The sequence below is a fragment of the Phasianus colchicus genome, unplaced genomic scaffold, assembly GCF_987193195.1.
Source record: "Phasianus colchicus unplaced genomic scaffold, bPhaCol1.hap1.1 HAP1_SCAFFOLD_44, whole genome shotgun sequence".
In the NCBI taxonomy this organism is placed as follows: domain Eukaryota; kingdom Metazoa; phylum Chordata; class Aves; order Galliformes; family Phasianidae; genus Phasianus; species Phasianus colchicus.
The window spans coordinates 894,825-921,672 of record NW_028325224.1 but is presented as its reverse complement, the minus strand read 5'-3'; the positions used below and the strand labels follow the sequence as shown (position 1 = coordinate 921,672).

General features: G+C 50.5%; 3 protein-coding genes across 3 annotated transcripts; all 3 read left to right on the top strand.

The window, feature by feature from the left end:
* The first annotated feature begins 11,285 nt into the window (after window positions 1–11,285).
* Window positions 11,286–15,004, top strand: LOC149912056 (uncharacterized). The gene is made up of 8 exons (XM_090132806.1): window positions 11,286–11,394; window positions 11,508–11,611; window positions 12,033–12,186; window positions 12,378–12,634; window positions 12,835–12,920; window positions 13,431–13,525; window positions 14,042–14,153; window positions 14,452–15,004. Exons 1-8 carry the CDS (start codon window positions 11,286–11,288, stop codon window positions 15,002–15,004), a joined length of 1,470 nt encoding a protein of 489 aa, XP_089988932.1.
* A 4,216-nt stretch (window positions 15,005–19,220) lies between these two features.
* On the top strand, window positions 19,221–20,871 carry LOC149912055 (coiled-coil domain-containing protein 81-like). Its single transcript, XM_090132812.1, has 5 exons — window positions 19,221–19,341; window positions 19,497–19,558; window positions 19,980–20,133; window positions 20,325–20,581; window positions 20,782–20,871. The coding sequence occupies exons 1-5, from the start codon at window positions 19,221–19,223 to the stop codon at window positions 20,869–20,871; spliced, it is 684 nt and encodes a 227-aa protein (XP_089988938.1).
* Window positions 20,872–20,938: 67 nt separating this feature from the next.
* On the top strand, window positions 20,939–22,951 carry LOC149912054 (uncharacterized). The gene is made up of 3 exons (XM_090132805.1): window positions 20,939–21,472; window positions 21,989–22,100; window positions 22,399–22,951. The coding sequence occupies exons 1-3, from the start codon at window positions 21,277–21,279 to the stop codon at window positions 22,949–22,951; spliced, it is 861 nt and encodes a 286-aa protein (XP_089988931.1). The 5' UTR covers window positions 20,939–21,276.
* The last annotated feature ends 3,897 nt before the right edge of the window (window positions 22,952–26,848 follow it).

The window sequence follows — 26,848 nt, the reverse complement described above, 5'->3', positions numbered from 1 at the left end:
TTAATTGTTTAATTACCTTCTAACAGTTGTTTTCTCAACAGACATTTGGTCACGGTTTTTGGATATCTGTTTTATAACATAAACATAGCCCCTTGATTGTTTTATGACCCCCCCCCTTTAACATTTGTACCCCTTTACACTAAGTCATTGTTCTGGTCATTCATCTGTCCTTCCAGAGATAAGCTCGGAAGGAGGATAGAAGGGAGTATTCTGGAGCCTGTTTATGGCATCCCGATATTCCCACAGTGTGACAGTTTTGCTTTGTGTAAAGGCCCTGACTCTTTGTAAGTTTGTTAAATGTATTTCACTTCTGCCGGTCTAATGAACAACGTTACAATATATTCTCTAGTTCCAAACACTATACACACATTGTTTAGAACATTCAAAATCTGCTGTGAGAACGAATTTGTTAGGTAATTCAGTAATTAAGTTTCTAAAAATGTTACCAATATGTGTATATTATTCTTACTTTTCGTACTAATTATTTCTAAGAATATGCTACAACTTAATTCTTTAGATCAATTGCCCTTCTCCATTGTTCACTGCAGAAACAACACTTTCACTTTCCACAAATTCCCCCCTCTTTTTCTTTTACAATGTTGATTTCTGCAATCCTTTTCTAAGGTACAATTACAAAACCTTCTTTACTTTCTTCGTCTTCCTCTTCTTCTAATATCGTTATTCTACCGAAATATGATGTGGGCTCTGTTTGCTTCATCAGGGCAGTTTCAATTAACCGCTGTACCAATCTTCTCACACAGGGGATGATACAGCAACTGATAGCTGCTAGGGCTCCTGCTACCACAATCAGAGAGGTAAATACAGACACAACCATTCCTTTCCACTTCCCAAACCAGGATTCCAGCCATCCGGTGAGCGAACTATCTATTCTGGAGTTCTCAGCTAGTTCATTAGCCAAAGTAGTAAGCCCCGTAATGCTTTAGTTATCATGCTATCTGGGGCTGTGTTATTTGCGATAAAAGTACAGCAATGAGTGCCCAAAGTTACACACACACACCCTTCTTCAGCTAGTATCACGTCTAGGGCGATCCTATTCTATATGGCTATAGGCCATCCTGCTTGTAGCATCCAGTTGTTCTGCAGTTCCCTTTATTGCCTCCTTTGTATAGTTTATAAATCTCTACTGATTGTAATAGATGTAGTTTATCCGATCTTCATTTTTGTTAATTGTCACCCACCAGAATAGAGATTCAAATCCTGCAGAAATTGATTTCTAGCCTTAAATTCATCAGGGACACCTCTAGGCACCCCAATTGAATCCATATATATTGTATCATCATCAAATGGGGCTCCCAGGATCCTTTTGTTCCTTTTTTGAATGTGTGATAGATCCTTCTCAAATGCCAAAGTGAACGGTATAGCCAGTTGAACAAGTGCACAGGTACCTCCCCAATTAGATGGGAGAATGGACCATAAGATCTTCCCACCACAATACCACCAGAGATCCGCTCTAGGGATTTCCAGCCTTGAATAGTTTCCCGCTAAATCCTTCGTAACATCCAAGGTTTCACTGCATAGTGAGAAATATAGGCCTGGTAGCCCTCACACCCTGCCTTGAGAGACAAGCTGTATGGTTACCTATGGCCATAGAGAATGCAGGAGGGATTTTGGCACCCATCTCCAATATCGGGGGAAACAATAGGGAGAGTGGTTTTCAGGCTTCATTTCCCCAGGCGGTTTTCTCCTCGTACAGGGCGATCATACATTGCATTCCTTGGGAATCCCTGGTCCATCCCAGAGGAAGGGGTACTACCTGAGCTACAGGCTGTCCTGATGTGCAAGCACAGCAATTGCTATGGTTGAGACTCAGGACAGTCTACTTAATCCATTCTACCCAGGCATTCACATCCCTGTATCCTGTCTTAATTTCAAATGTTTGTCTGAGATCTTTTATTTCCATAATTACTACAGCTGCAGGACTTTCAGAAGGATATTTCTCTCTCTTTTTCTTATCCTGAACCTTTCAAGTATGATCAGGCAATGAATCCCATACAGCTACTCTGAATCTAGCTACTGGGTCTCTTCCTCAAACGTTTATTCCAATCCCAAAAGTGATGTTAACAAGGCTATCGGCCTTGCTAATTGTTGTCATTGAATTACACTGCAAGGCCTGGCAGTCTGGTTGGACAATTCCCCTAAACATACTAATCCGTTCTTTTAGGGTGCGTGATTGCATTGTATCAAATGGGATACATGTCCAGCCTTGATAGGCAGTTGTCCACCATACATTATTCCATCCCCCACAAGGGGATCTCTTATTCATACCTAATTCAGGACACAGGTATTTCTCTTTGTGACTCAGTTGTCGTTGGGCACTTAAGTCCCTGCAGGCTATCACACTGCAAGCATCAAATGTGACAGTCTGAGGCGTTTCTCTCCTTGTTACGTTCACCCACATCTTAACAGGGTATCCTCCTGCTCCCCTCTGCAGGTCATCCTTTTTCTCTCTACCCCACTTGTACCCTGTTCCTGGTACTAGGATTATACAGTTACTTTCTGGTGTCTCTACCCCCCCATATGTTTTATTATGTTCCCTTAGAACCAATCTCCATAAAATAATACAGGGCACAACAATGTGTCCATCTGGGTATACACCCATGTGTCAGCTTGCTCTCTTCCCTTCTAAATCATTAATTAGATTCCTATCCTCTTTAAAATACCTTATAGGTACTGATTGGGGTTCAGATATTTTAAGTTTACCATCTGTAATTAAAGCCAGTTCACCAATTTCTTCTCCCGTAGCTGCCTGTTCTGCCACCTGATCCACTATCATATTCCCAGTTTCCTGTACAGTATCACTATTCTGATGTCCTCCACAATGGATAACAGCCATGCTGCTCTTTGGTAGACCCACATCATGCTGAATTTGTTTTCCTTGTGTGTAAGCAACCCTCGCTCTTTGCAGATGGTACCATGAGTGGGTACCACCCCAAAAGCATATTTAGCATCTGTCCATATATTTAAGGCTCTTGTCAAGGCAGTCCCCTCAGCCTTCTGAGCGGAAGTCCTCACAGGTAATGGTTTTGCTTCATTTACCTTATCAGTAGCAGTTACTGCATATCCTTACAGTTTCCTTGTCTCACAAAGCTGCTTCCGTCAGTGAATCCAGGAATCCCCATCGCCGTCCAGTGGTTCCTCCTGTAGGTCCGACCAACTGGCACAAACAGTCTCATGCAGTCGCACACTGCTGGCTTGGAGGGAGCTCTTTGTTGGTGTTCTGGGTGTTCAGCAAACTGCTTCCTTCTCTTTGATCAGTTGTGCTTTCTGTTGAGAAACTTGATAGCCATTTAAATCAAGAAATTCAGCAAACCCACAGTCCATCGTACACAGTCCTCCTTGGTCACTGTGGCATCCACGTACTGCAGTAAAGTTCCACCGTGGGATAGAGGAACTCAAATCTCAGGCTCACAAGCTAACCAGTTCTCAAAAATCAGTGGGTTGTTCTCACAACACTGGGTAACACTGTCCAGGTTAACTGAATTTTTATTTATATATATATATATTTTAATTTTATTATTATTATTATTTTATTTATTTTTCTCCCCATATTGAAGTTTTCTTATTCAAAGGCAAATAATTTTTGACTTTCTTTAGCAAAACCAGGCAGAAAAAGGTGTACTCCAAATCCAGAACGGCAAACCCCACCCACTCATTCCTCAACTTGGTTAATAAAGTGCATGGATTTACCACCATGGGTTGCATATCTTAAACATTTCTATTAATTGCCCTCAAGTCTTTTACCAAACTATAGCTCTTGCCAATCCAAAAAGTTATTTGTTATTTCTTTTATCTTCCCTCCTACAATCTTGTATCCTAAAAGAGCATTGCTTTACCCTGGCTGGGCTGACTCCTGTCTATAACTTAACCTTTATTGAGTTGCCTTGCCTTTTTTTTTTTTTTAATTATTATTTTTATTATTATTTTTTTTTCTCTCTGCCAGGCATTCCTGATGCCTGCAATCCTGTATATACCTGATTTAGGATTTACATAACTTCTGGGGGTACAACATTGCTTTTCCCAGTTTGTGTTAAAGCCAGACTTAAAATTTTCAGTCAATTGGCCTTGCTTGACACTTAGCTCCAATTTTTTTACTGAATTTAATCTCTACATTCAACTATTCTAATACATCATGCCCAAGTAATGGTTTTAGAGAACCTGGCATGTACAAGAATTTATGTATTCCTACTTGTTCTCCTAGCCTGTATTTAATTAGTCCCTAAAAAGTAAACTTCTCTTGCCAGAGCTCCTACAACTATTACAAAAATCATCTACGGGTAATAATTCTTGATGTAGCACAGAGTTAAGAGGCACCCATATCAGAAAACAAACTCTTTACCCTGCTTCCCCAGCTGCTTTCGGTCCAATGGGGGTGGAACTCACCCTGAGCCCTTCCAGGCTCCCCCTTACCTCTTCTTCTAGGTAAGGACATCCCTGTTACACCTTGTTCAACTTTGCCTTCCTCAGCCCGTGTTTTTCCCAAACCCTTTTCACTTTCCAGACTTTCATCATTACTGAAATACAATGTTAGTAATTTCTGTTTCACCCCCTTCCCTCCCCAGGATTCCGGTGCTTACAGTGGGATGTCGGGTTTCCCGAGATCTCTGCAGATGACGGCTATTCTCACTCTCACTGTCCCGTCCCATCCCCATTCACAAGTCACACACCCTGCACAGTTACAGCGGGAAGCTCTCGCCCTCAGCTCTTTCTCTCACTCCGAGGTGTTCTTACAAACCGCAGTGGGGGGGTTAGTGCGGGGGATGTGTCCTCGTGCCGACCCAAACTCTAATATCTCAAACTCACTGTTTTCCTTAACCTTGTTGCCAATTTGTTTGTTAATTTTTACAATTCCACTATTTGTACCCTCAATTACATTTCCATGTACCATTAACAAATGCACTTCCATACAGCATCGAGACAGTTTCTCCTACTGCCTTCAAAACCCACAAATCAAACAATACAGTTCTTCAACTTCTACAAACACCCAGCACTTGGTCTCATGATTAGGGTACTCAATTGTTAAAACTGGTCCCATTACTCATTTATGTTCTGGTTGGGTTTTGTTTTTGTTTTTTTTAATTCAATATTTCCCCCTGGCTCACCAGCAATATTCCTCCAGTGAGCCTAAATACAACCCAGGGGGTCTTCTTGGTATCACTTTAGACACCCTCTGTTCCATAACAACCTCATACACGACATAACATAACGTAACATAACATGACATAACACTTTCACGACATACACATTTAACAATCACAAAGACAGTGACAGTAATCAGTACAGTTTATCCTCAGGATCCTTCCTCTCTTTGCCTCCCTCCAGGGTCCAACCTTCCCTCTGTATTCATTTCCCACACTTGCATAGCTGCCCACCTCCTTCTCCAATAAACAACATATCAATGATAAACATCATTTCCATCCATAAGTAGAAATTAGGCCCTAGAAATTGATCTAATTGTTCTGCGACACTTATAGGATCCTTAATTAAGAAATTCTTGAAATTCCTGACTTTTCTTCTAGTAAAAAAAAGCAAGCATGAGCATATCCTATTTTCCTTTGACCTAAGGAGACTGCCATAAAGGATAAAGTGAAGTATTAGTAAGGTTAGTGTTAGAGAAAGGAAAACTCTCCAGGTCCCATTCACATTACTCTAACTCCCTCAGTAATCGAGAGTGCATCTTCTCTGTCGCTTGCATTGCTTTAGAAATTGAGGGGGGGGCGGGAGTTATCTAAGGGATCTCATGTATGATCTTTCTGCTTCTCTTTCCTTTTTCTTTTGAAATATGACTCCTCCTTTTGAGGAGGATTTATTTATTTATTTATTTATTTATTTTTACTTCTTGCACCCATTCAGCAACATAAGCCAATTCTGTTTCAGAAAAAGGAATCTTACTGTTTACGTATAAATACAAAGTCTGACAGGCCCAATCTTTGTCAGACCCCTATTTTGGTCAAAATCATGATTTTCCCTGTAGTGGCTCTCTAGGCTATGTCTATATACAGTATTCAAACATCTTTTCCCTGTTCTTTTCCCCAGTCTGGGGATTATTTTCCAATTCTGAAGCTTCTTTCCCAAGAGGCTATCTCTAGGCACGAATTTGGGGACCCCTTTCCCCTGTTCTACGGAGCTCCTATTCCCCATCCCTTCGGAATGCTGCTGTGAACTACCCAGCTCACAGGTTACCACACTCCGATTCTCAGATCTAGGGCCAATCCCTCTGGAGCATCTTGCTCAGATTCCTGGATTAATAGGGGTGTACTGCTGGCACTTCGTCAAGTGCACAGGGTACCGCACACCAACAGCTCCCTGCTGAGACTCACCCAAGTCTCCACCGACCCCCAAGGCAAGAATCAAACTCCCTTACCTTGGTCCGTGCACGAAGGTACCGGGTCTCCAGGGGTCAATACCCGTGCCTACCTGCCCCTTGGCTTTCTCAGAGCCCGTCCTGTATGTAACAGCCTCGGTTACTTATCGGCTGTCCCAAGGAGTCACCTCACCAACCAGACAGGACCACTGAAATCAGCGGGGTGCACCTATCCTGTCCAAGGCAGCGGGGGAAACTCCCGAGGGGCGATAATTATCCCGGATGAGCCCCCAAATTGTAGGAAATATCCAAATAATTTTCTAGGACGGTATCTCTGATAAAGCAGATTTTATTCGCAATTGCAATGGCGGGCCTCCTGCAAGCAGGAGAGCCCCGAGAAAAAAGGTTACATCTTTTTATCCCCTACTGCCCGACGCTTATCTCTTTCTGCCCTGGTTCCTCATTGGCTGAGTACTGCAGGTTCACACTCTTCGCGACGCTCCACTAGTTATACAAATACCGAGTAAATATAAATCTCCTGACGCCTAAACATATATCTTAATTGTTTAATTACCTTCTAACAGTTGTTTTCTCAACAGACATTTGGTCACGGTTTTTGGATATCTGTTTTATAACATAAACATAGCCCCTTGATTGTTTTATGACCCCCCCCCTTTAACATTTGTACCCCTTTACACTAAGTCATTGTTCTGGTCATTCATCTGTCCTTCCAGAGATAAGCTCGGAAGGAGGATAGAAGGGAGTATTCTGGAGCCTGTTTATGGCATCCTGATATTCCCACAGAGTGTGACAGTTTTGCTTTGTGTAAAGGCCCTGACTCTTTGTAAGTTTGTTAAATGTATTTCACTTCTGCCGGTCTAATGAACAACGTTACAATATATTCTCTAGTTCCAAACACTATACACACATTGTTTAGAACATTCAAAATCTGCTGTGAGAACGAATTTGTTAGGTAATTCAGTAATTAAGTTTCTAAAAATGTTACCAATATGTGTATATTATTCTTACTTTTCGTACTAATTATTTCTAAGAATATGCTACAACTTAATTCTTTAGATCAATTGCCCTTCTCCGTTGTTCACTGCAGAAACAACACTTTCACTTTCCACACCCCCAAGCCCCATATTACCCCACAGCCCCCCTGTAGCCGCCACAGCCCTTAAACTCCCACATCCCCCCGGATCTCCCCCACCGCCCCCCGGACCCACAGCTCACCTCAGCCCCGGGGGGCACCGGGAGCAGCGCCGGAGGCCTCGGGGGGGCACGGCCCGGATGCGGGCAGCAGCGCTGCGGCGGTTGGGCCCCGAGTCCCAAAGCGGCTTGTGCCGCTTTCCTCAGCACCGCTCCCGTCGTGCCGCGGCTCCGTCTCGGTGCTGCCCGCACAGCTCCGGCGCGCAGCGCCTGCGCCTGCGGGACCGGCGGCGTCGGAGAGGAAAGACGGCGGGCGCCGAGCCGGAGGCAACGGCCGCTCCCGCGCTCGGCGCCTCAGCCAATCGGAGCCGGCGGCGCTGCCGCCGACCAATCCGAGAGCGGAGGCGGGCCGGACCTGCCGCCGACCAATGAGAGGCGCGAACGGACCGGAAGTGCCCCCAACCAATGAGAGGCCGGGGGCGGGGCGGAGCGGCTGTGGGGGCGGGGCCTCGGGGTGCTCTCTATTGCCATAGGGGATGGGATTGGGATCGGAATTGGGATCGGGGATGTGGGATTGCGATTGGGATGAGGGCTTGAGATTGACAGGTGGGTGATGGGCTTGGGATGAGGGTCTGGGAATGAGATTTGGAACTGGGATTGGGATGTGGGCTGTAGGATGTGGGGTTGGGATGTTGACTGTGGGCTTGGAATGTGAGATTTGGGACTGGGCTGTGGGAATATGGATGTGGGATCTGAGGGCAGGGCTGTGATGCCTGAGGTCACCCGGAGTCACTCTGTGATCAGCCCACAGCTGTGTGTTCCAAAGAACAGCCACTGAGGTCAGGGGCAGCAGTCCAGGCAGGGAGATGCTGTGGTGGGAAGCAGGCTTGGTGCCGACGTCCTGCAGGGAAACGGGTGCAGACTGCATGGGACAGTGTAGGACAGCACGTGGTGGTTTGGCCTTTCTGCTCCATAAGGCAAAGGATGCTGTTCTCAGCATCACAGCCACCGGCACAGTGCCTTTGTCTCCCTGTAATCATGGCTTCCAATTATCTGCTCTAACAAGTCCCTGGGGGCTGTGTTGGCAATGGCTCTCAGCGGGGCCCATTCATACTCCCAGAAACTTCCAACTTTATCTTCCTGAGCACTTTGTGCAGTCTTCTCTCAGCACTGGAGGATGATGGACTCAGCACCAAACACCCCAAGGAGACCAGTACAACCCCGAGAGCCCTCAAGTGCTTTGTGCCTTCCTGACATCTTCCTCAAGTCTTCAGAACCTGTACAGCTAACTGGAGAGCTATCAGGAGTGCACTTAAAGAGGAGGACCCTAAGGTACATTTAACGAGTCTCTTTATTTATTTATATTTTATATTGGCCCCGTGGGATTTTCATCCCTTTTCCTCACATCAGTCTTCTCTGAAATTTGCAGCTCAGTGTTGCTTTTCCTTTGCATCAACTCCCACTTGCTTTCCTCAGAGAACCAGCTGCACATGGGCACAGAGGGATTCCTCCTTGTTGCCAACAAGCGGGGATAAACAGGATGCAATTGAGAGTGAAACACTCTCCTCAGCTGGATGCCATGTTCAAGCTGTCTGCCTTCCAGGGGGAATTTCGGTGCCAGAAGAACTTCTGACAGAGAAAGTACATACAAACACAAATAAGAAGTTGAGTAAAGAATTCATTAGACTTTTGAGATGGCCCAAGTTTCCAACTTATGGGAGCTCCTAGAGTAACCAGATAGCTGGGAGGTATCTGAAAGAACAAAGAGCAAAGGGAGGGGGAAATCTGGAGAGCAGTGGGAAGGGCACATGCCCACACTGCCTGCAGAAAACACGACCTTAGCCATGGTCATTTATTCAGGAGAGCTGGAAACACCTGCAGGGAGAGGGAGATGAAATACAGAGGTGAGACCAAGCAGGGCTAGCAGCTGCCTGTGTCCCAGCACCTGAATGCTTTTGTGTCCTCCAAACACAGTTCTGGAAAACAGTGACGCAATAAATCTCCTCAAAGACTGGTGTTTCCAATAAGGAGAGAAACCAGGCCCCAAAGCAGTTTAGAAACTGAGAGGTGTGTTGGCACATTTTCTGTGATTTGGATCTTTCTCTTCAGTTCTTTGTTCCAGTTTTATTGACATTACATAACATCTTTCACACCTACAGCCCCAAAACAAACACACAAACAAACAAAACAACAGAAAAAAACCCATCTTTGACAGTGATAGGCCCAAGGAAAATGGTTACACACTAAAAGAGAAAATAAGATTAGATGTTAGGAGGGAATTCCTAATGTCCTTAACATCAGGTTGTGAAGCAATGGAACAGATTGCCCAGAGAAGTTGTGGATGCCCCATGCTCAAGGCAAGGTCCCATGGAGCCCTGGACAGCCTGATTTCCTGGGTGGCAACTCTGACAATGACACGGGGGTTGGAACTTGATGGGCTTGAAGGTCCCTACCAATCCAAGCTATTCAATGATTCCATCACCCGTGTGGTTCCTTTCCAATCAGGATTCCCTGCATCCTGTTTGCTTGAGCATTCCCTGATCGCTTCCTCTTCCACCACAGGTATGTTGGAAATATCCAAATACTTTATCAGGACGGTATCTCTGATAAAGCAGATTTTATTTGCAATTGCAATGGCGGGCCTCCTGCAAGCAGGACAGCACTCAGAAAACAGCGTTACATCTTTTATTCCCTATTGCCCGATGCTTCTCTCTTTCTCCCCTAGTTCCTCATTGGCTGAATACTTTAGGTTCCCAATCTTCTCAACGCTTCACTAAACATACAAACACTGGACAAACATAGATCTCTGCTGGCTAAGTGTAAACTTCTAATTAATTAATTAACGTCTGACCCTCACTCCACACTTGGTTATTGTTTCTGGATATCTGCTTGACCTCCCTTGCATAGAGATAAGCTCGGAAGGAGGAAAGTTCTTCTTCAAACCAGTTGCCCTTTTTAGTATCTAATGCAGAAACAACATTCCATTCCCACAGACACCACAGAGTGACATCCGCTCAGAAATTGTACAAAGACAAGTGATAGCTGGCAACCTACTGCTGGGAACCTGTTTTGGCAGGGGTGGTGAACGTGGTGAACCCCCGCTGGTCCCTTCCAACCCCTACGATCCCGGGTTCTACTTTCTGTTCACAAATCTGATGTCATCCAATCCAACGTCCCACTTTCTTAACTCAGCCGATATCCCCTCTTCGTTCCTCTTCCTTCCTTCAGGTGATCCTGCCCACAATGTCCATGTGAAATGTCTCATCCCGCTTGGAAGGCTGTGAGGAAAGCAAATCTCTGGGATCCCCCAAACAAAGCACTCCCTGCCCGGCAGGGTCGCGGGAGCCATGGAGTCATGACTGTGACACAGAGGATCAATGCCGGGTAATTTATGGAGCGTTCTAACAAGGAATCAACGACTTCCGGGCAAAACTAAGCAACTTTCTGACCACAGGTCATCAGCGTAACGGGTAGAGTACTTTGGAACAGTACTTGTTTCCCTATCTCCTTCTTGAACATCACTTCAGGCAACGGCCACTAAAGGAAAACGACTAATACCGCATGGAGAGCAATGAAAAGAGAGAGAAAACAGAGAGGGGTCAGCGCTCCCACCCGGGGCGGGCAGCAGGCTGCTGGTGCCAGCGTCACAATGGGCAGCGGCCAGCACCGGCCACGCTGTCATCGCGTCGCCGTGGCGACGTTTGTGACACGGGCACCCGGGAGGGGTGTAAAGGCAGAGCACGCTGGTGGGTCCTGCATCCTGAAGGAGCATCTGGCAGAGAGCAGACGCATCTGAAGGATGAGCTCCGGCATGGCTGGCGCCAACAAGGAGCAAGCCGCTGGCAAGAGGCGGAACGGGATGAGCGAGGTCGGCCCCGCAGCGAGGCGTGCCTCCAGACCGACATGCACCGACACCGAAGGTACACGGGTCCACAGCCAGCACAGGAGCGGTGCTGCAGCCAACCTTGGCACGAGATGACACTTTCCATCTGCCACCTCGCTCCCGCCTGGCAGCGGTAGCGGTGCCGGGAAGCGGCAGATGCAGAGTGTGACCTGCTTTTCCTTTGCCCTCCAGAGCGAGTTGCCGTCTGGGATGCGGTGGCCGCCTACATACGGGAGCAGCTCCTGGTGCAGAAGGTGTGTTGGCTGTCGGGTTCCTCCTCTCCCTGTCCAGCTCAGCCTGGACTTCCTCTGAGTCTTCCCCTCCACAGAAAGCAGGAAACTGCCCCCACATTTCTCTCCTGGGCATCCCACGGGCTTCCTGCAAATCCTGCACGATCACTTGTGCTGGGCACTGTCTATCTCAGGGCTGATGCCGGTCTCTGGAAGCCTCTGGATCCCATGAGGCTGCTTCTGCCCTGCCTGCTGTGCTGCATTTGGGACGGCGAGGGGAAGGAGAGGACTGTGCAGCCCCTTCCCAAAGCCATTCCCCATGCCCTGGCTTGTGCCTCTGAACAGCGGCAGAGGGCTCCTGAGCTCTGTCCCTACCTTGGACCCCTCTGGCTCTTCCTCCAGCCGTCCCATAACCCTTCGCCCTTCCTTTCCCTTCCATTTGCAGGGGGTCTGGATTCCCACCTTCGGCTCCTTTGACACTGTCTCCAAAGACGTCCGGACTGAGGATGAGACCCTGACTCTGCGGTGGCCCGTGTTTCACCTGGCTACAAACCTCATAGCCACGCACCACCTCAAGGCCTGCAGGGAGTCCCTGCCAGGTAGGAGGGGGGAATCAACTTTTGTTGGCTTCATGAACAGGGCAAACGGCCATCACTTCCATTCTCAAAAGCAAACCTCCCCCTCTGAGGAGCCTGTCCAAACATGGGGCCGTTCTGGCTGATGTCCATCTAGGCAAGCACCTGTGGAAAACCACCCGTATCATCAACTCTGTCCCTCTCACATTTTTCAGTCCATAGGAAGATGGAGCCCCTGAAATACAGCAAGGCAGCCGCAGCTGCCTCTCTGAGCTGGGAGACACTCAGGACTTGCATCCAGAGCACCGTGTCTCTGCTCTCCAGCTGCCTGAAGAAAGGGGAGAACGTTGCTGTTGTCCTAAAGGACATTGGTGTGCTCCTCATTGACGGACTGACATTCCAAATGAAATTCTTCTTTGACTTCCTCGAGAAGCTATCAGGGAAAGATACATTCAGAAGAGCTGTTTTCAAGGTGAGCTGTGTGGTTTCTCCGTGGCCCAGGCACTGCCGTGACCCTTGCTGTGCCCGCACACGGCCCACCAGGACCTGGCCAGCTGCTCGGGCCGTGCAGGTGCTGTGTGCTGTCAGTTCTCCCTGCCTTGGGCTCCTCGTGTCCCCAGTGCCTCAGCCTTGATGAGGACGTTCCACATCCTCCCCATTTCTTCCCTGCAGGCCCCCTGGCTTCTGGACACGGTGGTGTCCCAGGTGGCACCGGTGGCCTCCATGGTGCTCTCTGGCTGCGCTGTCGTCTTTCCCATGTGAGTATGTTGGTGGCTGTAGCTGCTGCTTGATGCAGCTGCTCGGCTCTCATTCCATAACGCTTGTTCCTTATGTCCATGAGTGTCCTGCCCATGAGCATATGTCACAGAATCATAGAATGATTTGAGCTGGAAGGAACCCTGAAAGGACACCTAGTCCCACTCCCCTGCAGGGAACAGGGACACCTACAGCCAGATGAGGTTGCACTGAGCCTGGTCCAGCCCGACCTTGAATGCCCTTCCAGGCACCCAGCACCTCTCTGGGCAAGACGCTCTGGTGCCTGCCATCCATCTGTCAAAAACTTCTTCCTTATATCCAATCTAAATCTTCCCTCCTGCCGTTTGAAACTATTTCCCCTTTACCTATCCTGACTGGCCCTGCTAAAGACTCTAGAAAGTAGTGTGCTTCATGCAGCATGACAATGTGCCTGGGAACAGACAATCTGAGAGAGCAACAAGGATTGCTGGAGCGCTGCGTCACACTGGTCGCTGTCTTCTCCTCTCGTACAGGTTTCAAATGGAGTTTGTACCCAAACCACCGCCCGCAATAAACCGCAGGTCCTCAGGAAGCATCCATGGTCAGGAGAAACCAAAGGGCAAGAGAGGTAAAGCAGCTGTCAGCTCCTGTCCGTGGCACGGGCAACCAGCTTGAGATGGGAAATCCCTTGCTGACCATCAGCCAAGGGCTCTGACTCGTGTCAAATCTTCACGCCAACTCAGCACGGCCTCTTCCCATGAGGAATTGTTGGCCTCTCACAAACTAAGGTGCTGGGTGTGACGTGCCCTCATCCCTGGCTATGGCAGGAGGATGTGCGGATCTTAGGCCCTGCCCTTCCCTAGCAGAAGGATATGGTCCCCAAAAGCCACCCTGCCACCTCATCATCACCACCCAGCTCCTCTTTCCCAAAGCCAACGTCACTAATGCAGTCCCAAAACAGAGCTGAATTGCAGAGAGGAGGAGTGGGGCCAGGGATGGTGTCAGGGAGGGTCCGAGGGCGGTGCAGATGTCAGCAGTGGGGGAGCAGAGCGTCCCTCTCGGATGTTCTGGGAACAAGCCTGAGAGCCCCTTGTGAGTGAGCCAAAGGGTTTACGGTGAATCTCCTCTGCCTTCTCCATTCCAGTGAGATTTGCTGACACTCCAACCTATATCAAACGGTTGAGCATAGACAGCGTTGATGGAGGACACTTGAGAAGGATACGGAGCTTACTGCTGAAGGAGAGCTCCAAGGCCAGGTGAGGCTGGAGGCTCTGGGCTGGGATGTGCATGGGGGTGACCTAATGAGAGCCCATTCCCTAGCCCCAAAGGGTCAGTCACTCTTGGTGGCTGCCCAGCAGTGCTGAACGCAGCACCCACCGTGCTGGGATGGGGACGCCAGGAGCCCCGCGGCTCACAGGGCTGGCCCCTCTCCGCATCTCAGGAGAGCCACGGGGCAGCCGGCGAGCAGTCTGTGGGGAGGGCTCTCAGGCTTGCAGCATGCGGCCCCAAAGCCATCAGCCACTCACGCGGACCCCTCCCGCTCTGTCCTTTCAGTCCGCTGCCACCCATCCGGAGGGCGTCTGAAGCCCAAAAGCAGCCGCTGACCTGCCAGCTGCAGGGGGAGGCAGTAACAGCAAGCCAACAAGACCTGCGTCGAGCACCGGGAACCAAACACGTGAGCTCCCCTGATGAAGAACAGGGAGCAGGAAAAGCCCATCGTGAGGGTGCGACGCGAAAACTGCAGACAGCCAAGGGCTTAGCCCATCACATCACCTTGAGGCCAATAACATCTTTCATAAAAGATTCAAGAAGATCTTCCTCAAGGGCTGAGTCCACGGAGCCTCAAGACCAACCATCCAGGTTCCGAGTGGCATGCGACTCACTTAAACTTCTCAGGCAGAGGGCAAGGAAGATCTGGCCAGTGCAGGATGCACTGGGGCAGATGGCAGCATCACCACTTCGTGGGGAGTCCAGGCTGCCTGAGGAGTCTTCCATCACCCGACCTGGACTGCTGCCACCCATAAAAGAAGAAACAGGGTCTCCCGAGTGCCAGCCTCCAAAGACCAAACCCTCACTCTGCAGGAAGGCCACACCCTACCCACGCTGATGCGGGCATGGGGGGCCCAGGACAGACAGAGCAACAATGGAGGCTGCAAAACAGATGCGTCAATCCCATCTGCATCATATCTACTACTAAAGCAGGCTGCCCAGGGCCCCATCCAACCTGGCCTTGAACACCTCCAAGGACGGGGCTTCCACAACTGACATCTCTGGGCAGCCTGTTCCAGTATCCCACCACTCTCTCTGGAAAGAACAATCCAATCTGGCATCCAATCTTCAACTCAAAACCACTTCCCCTTGGCCTGCCATTAGCTACACCATCAAAGAGTTGACTCCCCTCCTGTTTGTAGGCTCCCTTTATGTACTGGAAGGCTGCAAGGAGGTCACCCCGCTGCCTTCCCTTCTCCAGGCCAACAAGGAGATCTAGAGTGAAATGTAGAGGGGCAAAACCATCAATAAAGCCTTATCAGGGGCCTACCCTTTAAAAACCTCCAGAACGCCTGTGACAGTGTCATTGCGCCTTTTGACGCCAGCTCTTGTGCTGGTGGAGGGAGAAAGAATTGCGAGAGGGCATCAGAGCGTCTCACGGTGCTTGGATGCCCAGGGAAATCCAGCACAGTCTCTTCTGTCTTATCTGGATCACAACTTACGGGCTTTTGGCCTGGCAGGGCCCCTTTGGCCGGCTTGGAGAGGTCTGCAAATGCAGAGCTCCATGGGCCAGCCGGCCGGCCACCTCTCGCCTGGCAGTGCTCCCCTGAACGGCCAGCCGGCTTTCGGCCTGGCCCAACTGGCCGGCCAGGAGGCTTCAGGCCTCGGAAGGCTTCCCCAGCCAGTCAGCCAGCTTCACCAGAGATTCCGGATCTCCCTCAAGGCCTGAGTGCAGCCGCTCCACGCAGCCCCAAGGCAGACCATCCAGGCTGCCACAGCTGCCTCGTGGAGCACTCCAACTGCCCAGGCAGAGCACCAAGAAGAGCAGGCCTGGCAGGCTGCCCCCAGCCGACTGGCCTTTGATCTTCATTAGGCCTTGTTCTGCTGTGGAGGACAGGTGGAAGCAATTCACTTGTCTGGCAAAGGGTGGAGCCTGGTTCCAGCCCTCCCTACCCTCACGTAGGGGCTGGCTGCCAGCTGTGAGGGCTGTCAGCATGGAGGTGTGTTCTTTGTTGGTGTTCTGTGTGCCCTGATCTTCTCGTGGCCTCCTTGTGCCCCATGCAAAGGCTCCCACTGCCCCAGGAATAGTCTCGATCCTGCATAAGGGACAGGATCTCCCTTCCAAAGGCCCGGGCATCAGGGTTTGGCCTTTCTGCTCCATAAGGCAAAGGATGCTGTTCTCAGCATCACAGCCACCAGCACAGCGCCTTTGTCTCCCTGTAATCATGGCTTCCAATTATCTGCTCTAACAAGTCCCTGGGGGCCGTGTTGGCAATGGCTCTCAGCGGGGCCCATTCATACTCCCAGAAACTTCCTTCCAACTTTATCTTCCTGAGCATTTTGTGCAATCTTCTCTCAGCACTGGAGGATGATGGACTCAGCACCAAACACCCCAAGGAGACCAGTACAACCCCGAGAGCCCTCAAGTGCTTTGTGCCTTCCTGACATCTTCCTCAAGTCTTCAGAACCTGTACAGATAGCTGGAGAGCTATCAGGAGTGCATGTAAAGTGGAAGAGCCCAAAGTACATTTAATGAGTCTATTTATTAATTTATATTTCCCCCGGCATTAATAGCACATTAAGGCAGCACTCTGCAGTCCATCTTCATCCAAGGCATCTCCTAATGAGGTTTGCTCTTTCACTGTGTGGACAGACTTTCTCCTCAGCCTCCCAAGCCCATTACTGCTCACATTGGCCCCGTGGGATTTTCATCCCTTTTCCTCACATCAGTCTTCTCTGAAATTTGCAGCTCAGTGTTGCTTTTCCTTTGCATCAACTCCCACTTGCTTTCCTCAGAGACCAGCTGCACATGGGCACAGAGGGATTCCTCCTTGTTGCCAACAAGCGGGGATAAACAGGATGCAATTGAGAGTGAAACACTCTCCTCAGCTGGATGCCATGTTCAAGCTGTCTGCCTTCCAGGGGGAATTTCGGTGCCAGAAGAACTTCTGACAGAGAAAGTACATACAAACACAAATAAGAAGTTGAGTAAAGAATTCATTAGACTTTTGAGATGGCCCAAGTTTCCAACTTATGGGAGCTCCTAGAGTAACCAGATAGCTGGGAGGTATCTGAAAGAACAAAGAGCAAAGGGAGGGGGAAATCTGGAGAGCAGTGGGAAGGGCACATGCCCACACTGCCTGCAGAAAACACGACCTTAGCCATGGTCATTTATTCAGGAGAGCTGGAAACACCTGCAGGGAGAGGGAGATGAAATACAGAGGTGAGACCAAGCAGGGCTAGCAGCTGCCTGTGTCCCAGCACCTGAATGCTTTTGTGTCCTCCAAACACAGTTCTGGAAAACAGTGACACAATAAATCTCCTCAAAGACTGGTATTTCCAATAAGGAGAGAAACCAGGCCCCAAAGCAGTTTAGAAACTGAGAGGTGTGTTGGCACATTTTCTGTGATTTGGATCTTTCTCTTCAGTTCTTTGTTCCAGTTTTACATTACATAACATCTTTCACACCTACAGCCTCAAAACAAACACACAAACAAACAAAACAACAGAAAAAAAACCATCTTTGACAGTGATAGGCCCAAGGAAAATGGTTACACACTAAAAGAGAAAATAAGATTAGATGTTAGGAGGGAATTCCTAATGTCCTTAACATCAGGTTGTGAGGCAATGGAACAGATTGCCCAGAGAAGTTGTGGATGCCCCATGCTCAAGGCAAGGTCCCATGGAGCCCTGGACAGCCTGATTTCCTGGGTGGCAACTCTGACAATGACACGGGGGTTGGAACTTGATGGGCTTGAAGGTCCCTACCAATCCAAGCTATTCAATGATTCCATCACCCGTGTGGTTCCTTTCCAGTCAGGATTCCCTGCATCCTGTTTGCTTGAGCATTCCCTGATCGCTTCCTCTTCCACCACAGGTATGTTGGAAATATCCAAATACTTTATCAGGACGGTATCTCTGATAAAGCAGATTTTATTTGCAATTGCAATGGCGGGCCTCCTGCAAGCAGGACAGCACTCAGAAAACAGCGTTACATCTTTTATTCCCTATTGCCCGATGCTTCTCTCTTTCTCCCCCAGTTCCTCATTGGCTGAATACTTTAGGTTCCCAATCTTCTCAACGCTTCACTAAACATACAAACACTGGACAAACATAGATCTCTGCTGGCTAAGTGTAAACTTCTAATTAATTAATTAACGTCTGACCCTCACTCCACACTTGGTTATTGTTTCTGGATATCTGCTTGACCTCCCTTGCATAGAGATAAGCTCGGAAGGAGGAAAGTTCTTCTTCAAACCAGTTGCCCTTTTTAGTATCTAATGCAGAAACAACATTCCATTCCCACAGACACCACAGAGTGACATCCGCTCAGAAATTGTACAAAGACAAGTGATAGCTGGCAACCTACTGCTGGGAACCTGTTTTGGCAGGGGTGGTGAACGTGGTGAACCCCCGCTGGTCCCTTCCAACCCCTACGATCCCGGGTTCTACTTTCTGTTCACAAATCTGATGTCATCCAATCCAACGTCCCACTTTCTTAACTCAGCCGATATCCCCTCTTCGTTCCTCTTCCTTCCTTCAGGTGATCCTGCCCACAATGTCCATGTGAAATGTCTCATCCCGCTTGGAAGGCTGTGAGGAAAGCAAATCTCTGGGATCCCCCAAACAAAGCACTCCCTGCCCGGCAGGGTCGCGGGAGCCATGGAGTCATGACTGTGACACAGAGGATCAATGCCGGGTAATTTATGGAGCGTTCTAACAAGGAATCAACGACTTCCGGGCAAAACTAAGCAACTTTCTGACCACAGGTCATCAGCGTAACGGGTAGAGTACTTTGGAACAGTACTTGTTTCCCTATCTCCTTCTTGAACATCACTTCAGGCAACGGCCACTAAAGGAAAACGACTAATACCGCATGGAGAGCAATGAAAAGAGAGAGAAAACAGAGAGGGGTCAGCGCTCCCACCCGGGGCGGGCAGCAGGCTGCTGGTGCCAGCGTCACAATGGGCAGCGGCCAGCACCGGCCACGCTGTCATCGCGTCGCCGTGGCGACGTTTGTGACACGGGCACCCGGGAGGGGTGTAAAGGCAGAGCACGCTGGTGGGTCCTGCATCCTGAAGGAGCATCTGGCAGAGAGCAGACGCATCTGAAGGATGAGCTCCGGCATGGCTGGCGCCAACAAGGAGCAAGCCGCTGGCAAGAGGCGGAACGGGATGAGCGAGGTCGGCCCCGCAGCGAGGCGTGCCTCCAGACCGACATGCACCGACACCGAAGGTACACGGGTCCACAGCCAGCACAGGAGCGGTGCTGCAGCCAACCTTGGCACGAGATGACACTTTCCATCTGCCACCTCGCTCCCGCCTGGCAGCGGTAGCGGTGCCGGGAAGCGGCAGATGCAGAGTGTGACCTGCTTTTCCTTTGCCCTCCAGAGCGAGTTGCCGTCTGGGATGCGGTGGCCGCCTACGTACGGGAGCAGCTCCTGGTGCAGAAGGTGTGTTGGCTGTCGGGTTCCTCCTCTCCCTGTCCAGCTCAGCCTGGACTTCCTCTGAGTCTTCCCCTCCACAGAAAGCAGGAAACTGCCCCCACATTTCTCTCCTGGGCATCCCACGGGCTTCCTGCAAATCCTGCACGATCACTTGTGCTGGGCACTGTCTATCTCAGGGCTGATGCCGGTCTCTGGAAGCCTCTGGATCCCATGAGGCTGCTTCTGCCCTGCCTGCTGTGCTGCATTTGGGACGGCGAGGGGAAGGAGAGGACTGTGCAGCCCCTTCCCAAAGCCATTCCCCATGCCCTGGCTTGTGCCTCTGAACAGCGGCAGAGGGCTCCTGAGCTCTGTCCCTACCTTGGACCCCTCTGGCTCTTCCTCCAGCCGTCCCATAACCCTTCGCCCTTCCTTTCCCTTCCATTTGCAGGGGGTCTGGATTCCCACCTTCGGCTCCTTTGACACTGTCTCCAAAGACGTCCGGACTGAGGATGAGACCCTGACTCTGCGGTGGCCCGTGTTTCACCTGGCTACAAACCTCATAGCCACGCACCACCTCAAGGCCTGCAGGGAGTCCCTGCCAGGTAGGAGGGGGGAATCAACTTTTGTTGGCTTCATGAACAGGGCAAACGGCCATCACTTCCATTCTCAAAAGCAAACCTCCCCCTCTGAGGAGCCTGTCCAAACATGGGGCCGTTCTGGCTGATGTCCATCTAGGCAAGCACCTGTGGAAAACCACCCGTATCATCAACTCTGTCCCTCTCACATTTTTCAGTCCATAGGAAGATGGAGCCCCTGAAATACAGCAAGGCAGCCGCAGCTGCCTCTCTGAGCTGGGAGACACTCAGGACTTGCATCCAGAGCACCGTGTCTCTGCTCTCCAGCTGCCTGAAGAAAGGGGAGAACGTTGCTGTTGTCCTAAAGGACATTGGTGTGCTCCTCATTGACGGACTGACATTCCAAATGAAATTCTTCTTTGACTTCCTCGAGAAGCTATCAGGGAAAGATACATTCAGAAGAGCTGTTTTCAAGGTGAGCTGTGTGGTTTCTCCGTGGCCCAGGCACTGCCGTGACCCTTGCTGTGCCCGCACACGGCCCACCAGGACCTGGCCAGCTGCTCGGGCCGTGCAGGTGCTGTGTGCTGTCAGTTCTCCCTGCCTTGGGCTCCTCGTGTCCCCAGTGCCTCAGCCTTGATGAGGACGTTCCACATCCTCCCCATTTCTTCCCTGCAGGCCCCCTGGCTTCTGGACACGGTGGTGTCCCAGGTGGCACCGGTGGCCTCCATGGTGCTCTCTGGCTGCGCTGTCGTCTTTCCCATGTGAGTATGTTGGTGGCTGTAGCTGCTGCTTGATGCAGCTGCTCGGCTCTCATTCCATAACACTTGTTCCTTATGTCCATGAGTGTCCTGCCCATGAGCATATGTCACAGAATCATAGAATGATTTGAGCTGGAAGGAACCCTGAAAGGACACCTAGTCCCACTCCCCTGCAGGGAACAGGGACACCTACAGCCAGATGAGGTTGCACTGAGCCTGGTCCAGCCCGACCTTGAATGCCCTTCCAGGCACCCAGCACCTCTCTGGGCAAGACGCTCTGGTGCCTGCCATCCATCTGTCAAAAACTTCTTCCTTATATCCAATCTAAATCTTCCCTCCTGCCGTTTGAAACTATTTCCCCTTTACCTATCCTGACTGGCCCTGCTAAAGACTCTAGAAAGTAGTGTGCTTCATGCAGCATGACAATGTGCCTGGGAACAGACAATCTGAGAGAGCAACAAGGATTGCTGGAGCGCTGCGTCACACTGGTCGCTGTCTTCTCCTCTCGTACAGGTTTCAAATGGAGTTTGTACCCAAACCACCGCCCGCAATAAACCGCAGGTCCTCAGGAAGCATCCATGGTCAGGAGAAACCAAAGGGCAAGAGAGGTAAAGCAGCTGTCAGCTCCTGTCCGTGGCACGGGCAACCAGCTTGAGATGGGAAATCCCTTGCTGACCATCAGCCAAGGGCTCTGACTCGTGTCAAATCTTCACGCCAACTCAGCACGGCCTCTTCCCATGAGGAATTGTTGGCCTCTCACAAACTAAGGTGCTGGGTGTGACGTGCCCTCATCCCTGGCTATGGCAGGAGGATGTGCGGATCTTAGGCCCTGCCCTTCCCTAGCAGAAGGATATGGTCCCCAAAAGCCACCCTGCCACCTCATCATCACCACCCAGCTCCTCTTTCCCAAAGCCAACGTCACTAATGCAGTCCCAAAACAGAGCTGAATTGCAGAGAGGAGGAGTGGGGCCAGGGATGGTGTCAGGGAGGGTCCGAGGGCGGTGCAGATGTCAGCAGTGGGGGAGCAGAGCGTCCCTCTCGGATGTTCTGGGAACAAGCCTGAGAGCCCCTTGTGAGTGAGCCAAAGGGTTTACGGTGAATCTCCTCTGCCTTCTCCATTCCAGTGAGATTTGCTGACACTCCAACCTATATCAAACGGTTGAGCATAGACAGCGTTGATGGAGGACACTTGAGAAGGATACGGAGCTTACTGCTGAAGGAGAGCTCCAAGGCCAGGTGAGGCTGGAGGCTCTGGGCTGGGATGTGCATGGGGGTGACCTAATGAGAGCCCATTCCCTAGCCCCAAAGGGTCAGTCACTCTTGGTGGCTGCCCAGCAGTGCTGAACGCAGCACCCACCGTGCTGGGATGGGGACGCCAGGAGCCCCGCGGCTCACAGGGCTGGCCCCTCTCCGCATCTCAGGAGAGCCACGGGGCAGCCGGCGAGCAGTCTGTGGGGAGGGCTCTCAGGCTTGCAGCATGCGGCCCCAAAGCCATCAGCCACTCACGCGGACCCCTCCCGCTCTGTCCTTTCAGTCCGCTGCCACCCATCCGGAGGGCGTCTGAAGCCCAAAAGCAGCCGCTGACCTGCCAGCTGCAGGGGGAGGCAGTAACAGCAAGCCAACAAGACCTGCGTCGAGCACCGGGAACCAAACACGTGAGCTCCCCTGATGAAGAACAGGGAGCAGGAAAAGCCCATCGTGAGGGTGCGACGCGAAAACTGCAGACAGCCAAGGGCTTAGCCCATCACATCACCTTGAGGCCAATAACATCTTTCATAAAAGATTCAAGAAGATCTTCCTCAAGGGCTGAGTCCACGGAGCCTCAAGACCAACCATCCAGGTTCCGAGTGGCATGCGACTCACTTAAACTTCTCAGGCAGAGGGCAAGGAAGATCTGGCCAGTGCAGGATGCACTGGGGCAGATGGCAGCATCACCACTTCGTGGGGAGTCCAGGCTGCCTGAGGAGTCTTCCATCACCCGACCTGGACTGCTGCCACCCATAAAAGAAGAAACAGGGTCTCCCGAGTGCCAGCCTCCAAAGACCAAACCCTCACTCTGCAGGAAGGCCACACCCTACCCACGCTGATGCGGGCATGGGGGGCCCAGGACAGACAGAGCAACAATGGAGGCTGCAAAACAGATGCGTCAATCCCATCTGCATCATATCTACTACTAAAGCAGGCTGCCCAGGGCCCCATCCAACCTGGCCTTGAACACCTCCAAGGACGGGGCTTCCACAACTGACATCTCTGGGCAGCCTGTTCCAGTATCCCACCACTCTCTCTGGAAAGAACAATCCAATCTGGCATCCAATCTTCAACTCAAAACCACTTCCCCTTGGCCTGCCATTAGCTACACCATCAAAGAGTTGACTCCCCTCCTGTTTGTAGGCTCCCTTTATGTACTGGAAGGCTGCAAGGAGGTCACCCCGCTGCCTTCCCTTCTCCAGGCCAACAAGGAGATCTAGAGTGAAATGTAGAGGGGCAAAACCATCAATAAAGCCTTATCAGGGGCCTACCCTTTAAAAACCTCCAGAACGCCTGTGACAGTGTCATTGCGCCTTTTGACGCCAGCTCTTGTGCTGGTGGAGGGAGAAAGAATTGCGAGAGGGCATCAGAGCGTCTCACGGTGCTTGGATGCCCAGGGAAATCCAGCACAGTCTCTTCTGTCTTATCTGGATCACAACTTACGGGCTTTTGGCCTGGCAGGGCCCCTTTGGCCGGCTTGGAGAGGTCTGCAAATGCAGAGCTCCATGGGCCAGCCGGCCGGCCACCTCTCGCCTGGCAGTGCTCCCCTGAACGGCCAGCCGGCTTTCGGCCTGGCCCAACTGGCCGGCCAGGAGGCTTCAGGCCTCGGAAGGCTTCCCCAGCCAGTCAGCCAGCTTCACCAGAGATTCCGGATCTCCCTCAAGGCCTGAGTGCAGCCGCTCCACGCAGCCCCAAGGCAGACCATCCAGGCTGCCACAGCTGCCTCGTGGAGCACTCCAACTGCCCAGGCAGAGCACCAAGAAGAGCAGGCCTGGCAGGCTGCCCCCAGCCGACTGGCCTTTGATCTTCATTAGGCCTTGTTCTGCTGTGGAGGACAGCTGGAAGCAATTCACTTGTCTGGCAAAGGGTGGAGCCTGGTTCCAGCCCTCCCTACCCTCATGTAGGGGCTGGCTGCCAGCTGTGAGGGCTGTCAGCATGGAGGTGTGTTCTTTGTTGGTGTTCTGTGTGCCCTGATCTTCTCGTGGCCTCCTTGTGCCCCATGCAAAGGCTCCCACTGCCCCAGGAATAGTCTCGATCCTGCATAAGGGACAGGATCTCCCTTCCAAAGGCCCGGGCATCAGGGTTTGGCCTTTCTGCTCCATAAGGCAAAGGATGCTGTTCTCAGCATCACAGCCACCAGCACAGCGCCTTTGTCTCCCTGTAATCATGGCTTCCAATTATCTGCTCTAACAAGTCCCTGGGGGCCGTGTTGGCAATGGCTCTCAGCGGGGCCCATTCATACTCCCAGAAACTTCCTTCCAACTTTATCTTCCTGAGCATTTTGTGCAATCTTCTCTCAGCACTGGAGGATGATGGACTCAGCACCAAACACCCCAAGGAGACCAGTACAACCCCGAGAGCCCTCAAGTGCTTTGTGCCTTCCTGACATCTTCCTCAAGTCTTCAGAACCTGTACAGATAGCTGGAGAGCTATCAGGAGTGCATGTAAAGTGGAAGAGCCCAAAGTACATTTAATGAGTCTATTTATTAATTTATATTTCCCCCGGCATTAATAGCACATTAAGGCAGCACTCTGCAGTCCATCTTCATCCAAGGCATCTCCTAATGAGGTTTGCTCTTTCACTGTGTGGACAGACTTTCTCCTCAGCCTCCCAAGCCCATTACTGCTCACATTGGCCCCGTGGGATTTTCATCCCTTTTCCTCACATCAGTCTTCTCTGAAATTTGCAGCTCAGTGTTGCTTTTCCTTTGCATCAACTCCCACTTGCTTTCCTCAGAGACCAGCTGCACATGGGCACAGAGGGATTCCTCCTTGTTGCCAACAAGCGGGGATAAACAGGATGCAATTGAGAGTGAAACACTCTCCTCAGCTGGATGCCATGTTCAAGCTGTCTGCCTTCCAGGGGGAATTTCGGTGCCAGAAGAACTTCTGACAGAGAAAGTACATACAAACACAAATAAGAAGTTGAGTAAAGAATTCATTAGACTTTTGAGATGGCCCAAGTTTCCAACTTATGGGAGCTCCTAGAGTAACCAGATAGCTGGGAGGTATCTGAAAGAACAAAGAGCAAAGGGAGGGGGAAATCTGGAGAGCAGTGGGAAGGGCACATGCCCACACTGCCTGCAGAAAACACGACCTTAGCCATGGTCATTTATTCAGGAGAGCTGGAAACACCTGCAGGGAGAGGGAGATGAAATACAGAGGTGAGACCAAGCAGGGCTAGCAGCTGCCTGTGTCCCAGCACCTGAATGCTTTTGTGTCCTCCAAACACAGTTCTGGAAAACAGTGACACAATAAATCTCCTCAAAGACTGGTATTTCCAATAAGGAGAGAAACCAGGCCCCAAAGCAGTTTAGAAACTGAGAGGTGTGTTGGCACATTTTCTGTGATTTGGATCTTTCTCTTCAGTTCTTTGTTCCAGTTTTATTGACATTACATAACATCTTTCACACCTACAGCCTCAAAACAAACACACAAACAAACAAAACAACAGAAAAAAACCCATCTTTGACAGTGATAGGCCCAAGGAAAATGGTTACACACTAAAAGAGAAAATAAGATTAGATGTTAGGAGGGAATTCCTAATGTCCTTAACATCAGGTTGTGAGGCAATGGAACAGATTGCCCAGAGAAGTTGTGGATGCCCCATGCTCAAGGCAAGGTCCCATGGAGCCCTGGACAGCCTGATTTCCTGGGTGGCAACTCTGACAATGACACGGGGGTTGGAACTTGATGGGCTTGAAGGTCCCTACCAATCCAAGCTATTCAATGATTCCATCACCCGTGTGGTTCCTTTCCAGTCAGGATTCCCTGCATCCTGTTTGCTTGAGCATTCCCTGATCGCTTCCTCTTCCACCACAGGTATGTTGGAAATATCCAAATACTTTATCAGGACGGTATCTCTGATAAAGCAGATTTTATTTGCAATTGCAATGGCGGGCCTCCTGCAAGCAGGACAGCACTCAGAAAACAGCGTTACATCTTTTATTCCCTATTGCCCGATGCTTCTCTCTTTCTCCCCCAGTTCCTCATTGGCTGAATACTTTAGGTTCCCAATCTTCTCAACGCTTCACTAAACATACAAACACTGGACAAACATAGATCTCTGCTGGCTAAGTGTAAACTTCTAATTAATTAATTAACGTCTGACCCTCACTCCACACTTGGTTATTGTTTCTGGATATCTGCTTGACCTCCCTTGCATAGAGATAAGCTCGGAAGGAGGAAAGTTCTTCTTCAAACCAGTTGCCCTTTTTAGTATCTAATGCAGAAACAACATTCCATTCCCACAGACACCACAGAGTGACATCCGCTCAGAAATTGTACAAAGACAAGTGATAGCTGGCAACCTACTGCTGGGAACCTGTTTTGGCAGGGGTGGTGAACGTGGTGAACCCCCGCTGGTCCCTTCCAACCCCTACGATCCCGGGTTCTACTTTCTGTTCACAAATCTGATGTCATCCAATCCAACGTCCCGCTTTCTTAACTCAGCCGATATCCCCTCTTCGTTCCTCTTCCTTCCTTCAGGTGATCCTGCCCACAATGTCCATGTGAAATGTCTCATCCCGCTTGGAAGGCTGTGAGGAAAGCAAATCTCTGGGATCCCCCAAACAAAGCACTCCCTGCCCGGCAGGGTCGCGGGAGCCATGGAGTCATGACTGTGACACAGAGGATCAATGCCGGGTAATTTATGGAGCGTTCTAACAAGGAATCAACGACTTCCGGGCAAAACTAAGCAACTTTCTGACCACAGGTCATCAGCGTAACGGGTAGAG